The 10,613-nt window shown below is 32.5% G+C and overlaps 1 protein-coding gene across 4 annotated transcripts in view; it reads right to left on the bottom strand.

Moving 5' to 3' along the window:
• Positions 1-251: 251 nt before the first annotated feature.
• LOC124956726 overlaps positions 252-10,613 on the bottom strand; it is a 214,765-nt gene continuing 204,403 nt past the window's right edge. For all 4 annotated transcript variants that reach the window (XM_047512905.1, XM_047512908.1, XM_047512907.1 and 1 more), the window contains 4 exons: positions 9,809-9,956; positions 6,291-6,501; positions 5,665-5,931; positions 252-4,090 (listed from right to left, as the gene is read on the bottom strand). In XM_047512905.1, the coding sequence (XP_047368861.1) occupies positions 3,839-4,090; positions 5,665-5,931; positions 6,291-6,501; positions 9,809-9,956 (878 nt within the window). In that variant the 3' untranslated portion in view covers positions 252-3,838. The remainder of the gene's footprint in view (positions 4,091-5,664; positions 5,932-6,290; positions 6,502-9,808; positions 9,957-10,613) is intronic.

Genomic DNA, 10,613 nt, shown 5'->3' with positions numbered 1-10,613 from the left:
AATTTTTGTCTTCTTTAATTTTCGTAAATTTGTTATGTACTAACAAAATGTTTTAATGATCACATGTTCCTTGTTAATCTTATTTATATTGTTCCTAATTGCTTATATATATATATATATATTATTAAGTTAATCCTGATTAATTTCAATAAACGTAGTCTTTTTTCTCGATCGATACATTACTTGTATATGATATAATAGATTGGATATTTTTTTAAGGAAACTATTTTACCAACAGTTGATACATAGCGAAAATTATAAGTAGTTTTTATTTATTGAGGTTTCCAAGTAATTTATCATCGTAAAGTGCCTTATATAATAATATTTCTTTTTAATATTATATAGATATGCTCACTTACTTACATATAATTGATAAAGATATTGAATCGTTAGATATAAAAGTTATCGATTATGATGATAAAATACTCAGTCGATAAGAGTAATTGTGAAAAAGTTTCTTCTGATAAAATTGTAACTTTTCATTATGAATTATTGATAAGTCAGCTTTTCAATGCAGATATTATTTAACGAGGGGGTGCAGTTTCTTTTTTTTTCAGATAATTATAAAAAATTCACCAAATAAATTCGCAAGTAATAATTTTCAACATGTTATTTATTTCAAGCGAATTTGAGATAGGTAATTATCGTAATGATTCATTCCATAATACATTCGTATGCGATAATATTGTCAAATTAAACGACATCCTAACGTAGTCGCTTACAATTGAGTGACGCAAGTGTATTGTGTACGTATAAACTGGTTATGGATATTCGCATCACGCAGAAGAATAATGTTTAATAATATGTACACAGTGAAAATGTAAAATTAATATTAATGACCTTAGAAACAATATAAACCTACGAATTAATGGAACGTTTCTTCTCGTAAAAAATAGATTTCCAGAGCACCATGTTTCGGATAATTTGTTATTTACAATTCTTATAGCTGCGCCGTACCATGGCGTTATAGGGGTAAGAAGATTTTTCATCTTAATGCAACTTACTTCGTCTTTTTCTTCTTCTTCTTCCTCATATTTCTTCAAATCGAAGATACGAGCTATCATCATTCTCTCTCACCCCCCCCCTCTCTCTCTCTCTCTCTCTTTTCTTTTTTTTCTTTTTTTTTTTAATCGGTTAATGGCGAGATACTGCAGAATATTCTAATAACATGAAATTGCAAAAAAATATCGAGAAACAAACAAGGAACAGAAACTGACTATTATGTCGGAAAATTTTATGCCCTGTGTTCAATCTTCGACGTTTTGAAAAAAGAAAATAAACAAATAAAAATTAAAGAAAAAAAAAACACACCAAATGAACGAACAAACAAAGAAACAAAAAAAAAAAGATAGCATTCCTGTATTGCTTGTGTTAAAACTTTTATAAATCGGAGTTTATAAAGAGAATATCTATGATGACGAGATAGGACTCCATCTCGGGATCTTTGAGTCTTCGGTAAATGTTTCATTAACGAAGCTCAAAAAACCGGAGGATTTCCTTGATTTCCTTCGACAAATTTATTTCTCCGTATAATCTCTTCCCCGTTTTCGTATTAATTTGAGGATGACCACAAAACGAAATCGATAATGGAGAAGATGAATGGACCGATATTTAAAATCAAAACAAACAGAAATGTCTATTACGTTTGCGACCTAGCAATGAACGAGGCATAAAATTTTTCTCGATAACACCGTTACACCATGGAGGCTCGAAATCTATTTGCGCGTTAACAACGCACTTCTTTTCGAGAGTCCTTGGTCCGGTACTATAGAATAAGTAAAATCACAAGCGTCATAGGGATCCACGTGGAACCCCGTGGTTAGAACGAAATGTAAAAAATAGTACTTTTTGTATAGGCATCTTGTGTGCGTGTACGTGTCCGTGTGTGTGTGGATAAGTGTATATGTCTGTATTTATGAACGCAAACTCGTGTATATAATTTCGATAATACGGTAGTATTATGTCCTGTGTATGCGCTTATGTACTAAAAATCTATATAATATATATATGTACATGTACAACGTCGCTTTATCTTTAAAGATAGAACGTCCAAACGAGAGAAAAAAAAAACGTTTAGCGACGTGGTGCAAAGCGTACGCTCTCCTTATACTCTTATATCACATATCGTATATAAGAAGGCAGCACGGGTTATAGCATATTCATTTTCTTTCTTCCTTTCTTTTTTTGTTTCTTTTTGTTTTTTTTTTTTTTTCGTTTTCTCGTTTTTTTCTTCCCTTTCAAACGTCTCGCTTCTTCGTGAAACATACATACGCGAAATGTTAATGCTTACACCGGGCAACGTGTAAAAATTTCGAGCGTGTCAACGATACCTACTTAGATATTTTTTTTTTGACTTTTTAATGCAGTTTAGTCAATATCTCGTTTATATCGCTCTACATTTCGCGCTATCAGACCTTCCGAGGAGTTAAAAAAAAATATTGCACCGAAGTCAAACACTATGTGTTTCGTTCGATCTTATGCCGACGACATATTTCTCCTTTATAATGTGAATATAATAATCAAATTTCGATTTTCTACACGATACATATTAGGAATTTTGATTGTTTCAATAATTCTCAATTATTTGATAATATAATAGAATTTTTCACAGTTTTATGAATGATCGATTAATACCGTCAATTTCGTACGGGTATACCCGTACAAGCGAAGAAATGTATTCAATCTTTCCATGTGATTTCTTTTTTCTTTTCTTCTTTTTTTCCTTTCTATATGTATATGTATACATATGTTTTATATATATATATACATATATATAAAAATGACAAAATAACGAACGATCATTCGCTTACCTCATACACATTATCGAATGAGGAAGCATTCAATTAAAGGTTTACATTTATATCTTCGCTTCTTTTGCTCTCTATATATATTTACATATCAAGTTTTTCATTTTTTTCTTTTCTTTTTTTTTCTTTTTTCTCGTATCACTTTCATGCGATTACGATGTCGCTTTCTCCTCGAGGAAAGATCTAAAGAAGAAGCTTCCCGTGTTTCTTTTTTCTCACTCTCTCTCTCTCTCTCTCTCTCTCCCTCTCTCTCTCTCTCTCTCTCTCTCTCTCTCTCTCTCTTTTCTTTCCTTTTGTTTATCCTCATGTTACCCTCTAGTAAACTTATCGTTTAATAAAGTTAAGAGAAATATTATTTCTAGAGCGGATCATCAGGGAACACGGGGAGAAGATCGACGTGTAATCTTAAAAAGGACTAGGCGGCACTTGAGCATAGGCACTTGGCTCTCGAAGATCATAGAGATTTAGTCCGAACCTACTAAATTAACAAGGAAAATGTGAAACAATCTTTATATCGTTTTATTCTTGTTATTTTATCAAAGAAAGTTGAAAAAAATTAAATGAGCAGTAATTACAATCGTCTTTACATTCTTTCTTTTCTTTTTCACGTGAAAAAAAAATTTCGAACATTTGTAAAAAGTTATTGTTATCTTTCTTCTTTTTCTTTAGATCAAACATAAACACACACTTATACACATGAAGAATAAGTGTATATATATATATATATATATATATATATAATACATATATAGTTGTTTCTTTATATTTATATATCTATGCATTGATAATAAGTGATAGTATGATAGATCTTTGCTCGTTCACATTGTTTTCCTTATAGGTTCAGACTTCGATTTGACATCGCATAGACGATGAATGAGGAGTCTTGTTTATTAATATTCTCAAGAAATATTCGAGTACTATCGTATCGCGACTTTTAAATACGATCTTTATACTTTACGAATATCTTACTTAAAATATTATTTTAATTTCGTACACGTCTCCATTAAAGTTCATCGTCGTTATTAATCGATTTAATCGATAGCTTCCTTCAATGCAGCCAACTGTTCCTCACCGAGCTTCACTTTGTCTTGAATTTCACGGGTATCCATTATCAGCTTAGCTTTCATGTTGATAAAATGTTGATAATCGGCAAATTCCTCGTCATTTAAATATTTTGAAAGGATCGCCGAAACGTTGATGCTACGCTTATCGATGTTCGTCTTCAGAACCTTAGCTTCTTCCAACTGATCTATTAGCTTATCTCTCTTGCCCTCCAGTATTTTCTATGATAAAAAAACAAAAGCGTTTTAATCCAGCGTGAAAATACATTGAAAATTATATCGGAAGATATTTTGTACAAATCCAATTATTTTCTTTCATTTTAAAGAGAGATTTTCGGGTAACAAATTTTTCATTCTTTAAAGTTTTCATTTTGTTTCATTTTAAGAATAAATTTTCGAGTCGTAGAAAATTATGAATCTCCATAAATTTATTTTAACAAAACTATTAATAATATTTAAATAAATTTTTTTGAACGAAAGACATAAAGACACTATTAACCAAATTTGAAAATAATTTATTTTATTTTGATCTCTTTAGTTATTTACTTAAAATTTCGTTATTTATTTAAAAGCCTGTCGTCACTCTAGCAATTTACTCGTCGTTGGTATATTGTATAACATGAGTCATGGTTATTTTAAAGATAAAGGTCAACAATAATTGTTTTTTTAAAATCAGTTAATTTATGCAAAGAGTACATCTATTAAAAAAAAAAAAAAAAAAAAAAAAAAAAGAAGGAAAAAGGGAAAAAAACTGAAACAAAAATCGCTGGTGAAACAGTACGATTTTGTTGATGTAAATTCGATTTTAGATTATTAATAACAATTTTAAACAAAAAATCAAAACAAGAAAGCAAAAAAAAAAATTAAAACAATAAATATAATATCTGTAAAAGAATGTAAGAAATTCAATGTATTTTTGATAAAGTTAATCGATCGATTAGTCTTAGAGATATTCTACATGCCAAATTGAAAAGTGTAATTTAAGAAAAAATGTATTTATAAATGAACGAGGTCAAAAAAACTAGTCCACACATTATCTCTTAGAGATAAGAAAGATAATCAATAAATTGATATTATTATTCAGGAATATATATGAGTTTTGAGATATATTCCGAATATTATTTGTCATTATCGAATTTTGACATATCTCGATTAAACGATCTCGATTAAACTTCATTAATTTTTCGAATATCATCTATTAATTTCAAGAGCATATTTGTGAAACTTCATTCATGTAAAAATAAAAAAAAAATTGTTTAATGTAGTCTATACAATTTCATATCTGCTATCGATTATTTACCGTTTACGAATTATTCCATTAAACGAGTTGTAATTTTATTAATTCTTCCTCTCTTTTTTTCTCTTCATAAATGTAATCTTTAAAATCGTACAAAAGTAAAAAATCGGAAGTTCGTCGGATCTGCTACGCGAGAATCTCTCCTCAATACCTCGATGATTTAGAAATATTTATTTAAAAATTTGTATGAAAAAATAAATATATATATATATATATATACATATATATTATATTATTTATCAATAAATATTAAAATGAAAATAATTGGAAAAAATGTAATAATTTTTATTAGAAAAGAAAGTAAATTTAATAAAAAAAAGAAAGATAAAATAAATAAAAAGATTAAACGCATTAATATGTCATGATTTCACGCAATCACGTGGATTCGAATATTAATCAAATTCTTTAATATAAAGAAGAAGTAACGGGATAGAAAATTGTAACGGGATAGAAAATCTTGAGGAAAAATGTCGTCCCATTTGACAGGGAAAATACTCACTCTCTCCGCATGATCGGCCGGCATACCATAAAGGGCGTTTTCAGCACGAGCCAATCTTCCACTAAGACTAAGAAGAAGGCTAGTAATCTTGCCAACTTCCTCAACGTGAAGTCGATACTTGGAAGCTTCAGCTGGTCTAGCTGCGGCGGAAATACGCATAGCTACGCGAGCACCAAGGGCTTCATTTATTTCTCCCTCTTCTTTAACAGCCTCTTGTTCAGCCCTTAAGACGATCACTTTCTTGTCCAATCGCATCATAAGCTCTTCCTAAAAATTCAATGATCCCTTTCCTCGTTAATCGACGAGAGAAACGAAATGGAATTTTGAGAAAGCTAAAGTCCTCCGCTTTTGCGGAAGAAGAATCGATCTCGGATCGAGATAAATCTAATGAGCAGAACGTGGGCGACCCATAAACTTTCCCCTATTGTCGTTGCTACCGTCTCTGTCCTTATATTCGTGACGTATAAACGAGAAATTGTCGACTGTATATATATATATGTATGTACATACATACATACGTTTAGAAATAATGATGAAAGTCACAGTGATTCCCTTCTATCTCGTTAAGCCAAGTTTCACGGACAGATAGTAGAATATGGATTAAGAATAAAAAGTAATTTAATTACCTTCTTCTTCCTGAGATCCGAATTATCCGCTGTAACGACTGCCGTCGTATCTTCCGATCTTGTAGAATCATCGACACTAACGTCTCGAGAATATCTCGTCAGAAACCTCGCTTTACCTTCGGACGTCGTGAAATATGCCGAAGTGGATGAAAGCGGGCTGCTTGGATCAGCTGACGATGGGGTTACAGGAACCGAAGGTATACTTTCGTGTCTGAAAGAAATAGAGATTACGTTAATCTTTAATTTCCTTTTCTTTTTTTTTTTTCTTTTCATACAAACGATAAAATTTTTATCCTTCGTTATCCAAGAATCAATATTTGTCCTTCATTATCGGAGTTCGATTATCTCTAAGAGACTATTCCAAAATAAAAATCTTTTTGTGAGTAATCTCGATATTGAGAATAATCAATTGAGAATATATACATGAGACGAATGAATCAGCGGTCGACCAAGTGAATCTTTGCTTGGATAAAAAGATAGAGAGAGATAGGAAAAAGAGAGAGAGAAAAAAAAGGTTTATGAGCGGAGATGAAATCATCGTGCGACGTAAAAGGAGCGTGTATCCTTTGAAGTCATCTTTTTTTCCTTTCCTTTCCTTTTATTTTTTTTTTCTTTTTCTTTTTCTTTTTTTTCATATATCAAGCTATGAATTCATCTATGACGCGGAAGCGAATAATTGCGTAATTTTTGCGGCTAGTTTTAATAAAGGAAAAATATGTTATATTAAAAACCAAGTTCTACTCGGAACGCATCTGTTATCGTGCGAACACGTACGATAGTAAATCGTAGACATTGCTCGTTTTTCTTCATGCGAATCTATAAAAGAGGAGAAAGTGATAAAACGAAGGAACGCGTTTGTATCTTGTTAACGCCACGAATGTGCTTTTTCCATCGATGACAAATTGCCGTCGATGCCACTGCATACTATGGCCGATTACGTCTCGTTCGTTTCGCACGTTTCGTGATCGGTGTAAGCTAATGAGAAGCGGAAGAGAATTCCGCAGTACCAAAGTGAGTACATTGAATATTTTATTATCACCTCGAAAGCATTCTAATTTTACTAACGTGAAAGTAACAAGCTGAGTTGCGACATATTTCGAAATAACGGGAATCATTTTGTTATTCGAGTTGATTATCATTACTACGAAATGATTATGAGCACAGTTCGAAATAATTTCTTTTTATAAAATTTTGACGTATGATATTATTAAAGTCAGTATAGGGATGACACTATCGGTAATATTCGAGCTACAATGCGATACTTCTCCGAATGTTTCCTTTCCATTTTTGTGCACGTTTGTCGAACTTGGCACGGATACGACAAGCACCACGATTGGCCGCAACGATGCTACCAACTATCCATTCAAGACTGGCAAATAATATGATATCTAGACAACAACCACTGAGTAGTCGCTGCCTGACAATATCATTTATGGTCGCTTACGCAACGATCTTGTGCTCATAGTACTTTCTCCTTAAGCATGCCGGCGGAAGTATTGTCCTCGAATATTCGAGAGAGACAGAGAATGAGAGATAAAAGAGAAAAGAGAGAGGGGGAGAGAGAGAGAGAGAGAGAGGGAGAGAGAGAGATGAAATCTTTAAGTACCCAGAAGAGACGATTTTTTTTATCAATTGAAGGAATTAGGTATACCAATGTCTATACATATTTCTTGTTCAATCGATATTAATCCTCTATAATAAAAATTTTTATTCGGATTCTAAAAAAAAAAATTAAATAATATGAAAATTATAATTCTCATTTATTTCATTACATATTATTTATATATAATTTCCATGTTATTTGATTTTCTCGTAGAATCCATAAAAAAATATAATATAATTAATAAAATGTGTAATTTCAAAGTTACATCGCGTTCTAGAGAATTAACTTAGAAAAGCGTTTAGTTAACTATTCGATCGAGAGGATGAAATTTCTGACGATAGGACAGGAAGGAGGAGGAGGAGGAGGAGGAGGGAAACGCTAGAAAGAAATAGAAAGGTTAGAATTCTCATGGAAATCAAGAGAAATCGCATCTCGAATCGACGCTACCGATCGATCATGCTGTGTGCCGTTCGACGAACTCTCGATAAACGACAATTAAATTCCGGCGTTAATGGAGAGTCATTAATGATGCTCGGCAGGAATCCTGCTGTGTCTACGCCCACGTAAACGTCACTCGTCGGTATAATAAAGAATCATTATGTGTGCGTTCGCTTGGCAGGCAAGAGACAGCAGCACGCGATGTTTCCAAGAGCACGTGCCGAGATCGTCTTCTTCCTTTTCCTTTTTATTTCATTGCTTCTGCTTCCTTCTAGCCGCGGGATATCGTGAACACGGAGAAAATTTCCATCCTTGGCACCGTTCCAAAAGAGCGAACGGGAATCGTCCATAGGGTTTATCGTGATCGCTTACGGTGATTAATTACATTCGAATGGTAACGTCGGTCTTTAAAGTTTCTTTAAAAGCGATTGAGTTTAAGAGAGTATCACAAAATGATTCTCTTTATCCAAGTGAAAATCAAAGATCTTAAGAGTTGCCGCGATCTAACGGCAGGATCATTCGAAGTAAGCCTTTGAGCTCATTGAAACTAATTAACGCACTTAACTATGTACCTACTAAGTACGTACGTATGTATGTATGTATGTATGTATGTATGTATGTATGTATATAGATATACATAATTAAGTACAACCGGTCGAACTTTAATAGGAATTCAATGGAAAAAAAATCCTCGGTAGTGAGAGCGTACCGATAAAAAACTGATACCGAATCTTTATTAGCAGTGTAAAAGATACATTCCATTGATATATACAGTAACACCTAATGTTCCTATCACGATGTCCATAAATTTTCTACCGCTAATTGCGAAAGGAAAATAAAAATTCTTCAACTAATTTGATTAGCAATTGTGTTACTTCCTTTATACAGGCATACATACGCGCACACTACTACCATTACTATTACTACTATTACTCTTATTATCGTTATCATTATATTATTATTATTGTTATCTAATATTGTTATAGTTTGAACAGATTCAAGGATCAATCCTCACTCTTCAATGATCATGTTATATCTTGTAAATAGATATATTACTATTATTGTGTTGACAACACCAAAATTATAATAAATCAATATATTGGGAAAACAAAATTGATCACATTTAAATCTATAAAAACATTCAACAAAAATTATTTTCACTACAGGGACATTCTTATATAGCCGAGTTCGTAACATTAAAAGGAAAAATAAATCAGCGTACGTAAGTCATATACGTAAGTACATACACGTAAGTACATACGTATACGTAGAGATCGCAACTAGTCACGTTTAAATTTAGAAATAAGTACGAAGAAAACTTCTTACTTTCAGGAATTGATCATGTCCGTTGATAAACATCGATGGAAAAAGAAACAATATCTACGATATAATTGCGATTGTAATTTATGAAGAATTTGTTCTTTCGAAATTTATTAGCGAAATTATATACTTAAGATAATTACGATAAATAACTCACTTTTTCTCATCGTCATCTGCATTTACGACGCAGGAGGCCATCGACTCCTCAAGGGAGAGTCGCCGCCTCGGTCTTGACTGCAAGGTCGCTTCCACCCTAAAGAGACCGGAAACGTAGTCGGTGGGTTTCTTGTGCTCCGGCACTGGAACTGATAAGAAAAGAACAAAAAAAAAAAAAAAAAAAAAAAAAAAAAAGAAAAAAAAAAAAATAGTCGAGTCGAGCGAACAGTCAGCTTGAAATAAGGGAAGGGAGAAGGTCTCGCTTCGCGCTCTCGCTCCCTTTGTTCGTTCAGTGTTTCACGCTCGAGGAGTTTACGCGCGTACCGCATAGAAGCCATAATGCGACGGGGACTGTTGCATCTAGTATCACGAGTACGAGTGCGAACACGCAAGAAAGAAAAATAGAGAAAGAGAGAGAGAGAGAGAGAAAGAGCAATGACGTATAATTGAATAACGCGACCGGGGTCGTTGATTCGTTTAACGCTTATTAAAATAAAGGGTCGTCGCTCCGGTGCTACTAATACTACGCGTCATATTCCCCCTGCCCTCTCCCCTCCTCCCTTATCACTTACTCGCTCTAACGCGTAGTACACGTGTACGAAGCTCGATCAATTATTCTACATACTATATATATATATATATATGAAGACAACAACATAATACGGTATGTATACATTATCGAAAATATGATAAGCTAATCAAATTTCTTAAGTTTCAATGATAGGTTCAAATAATATTTTAAATAATATCGATTTTATTATATTGAAAAGACTATGGACCAAGATTTATTAACATATTTTCTACAT

The sequence above is a fragment of the Vespa velutina genome, chromosome 23 (genome assembly GCF_912470025.1).
Source record: "Vespa velutina chromosome 23, iVesVel2.1, whole genome shotgun sequence".
Lineage (NCBI taxonomy): Eukaryota > Metazoa > Arthropoda > Insecta > Hymenoptera > Vespidae > Vespa > Vespa velutina.
Note: the sequence above shows the minus strand (reverse complement) of the source record. Positions and strands in the feature narration are given on the sequence as shown.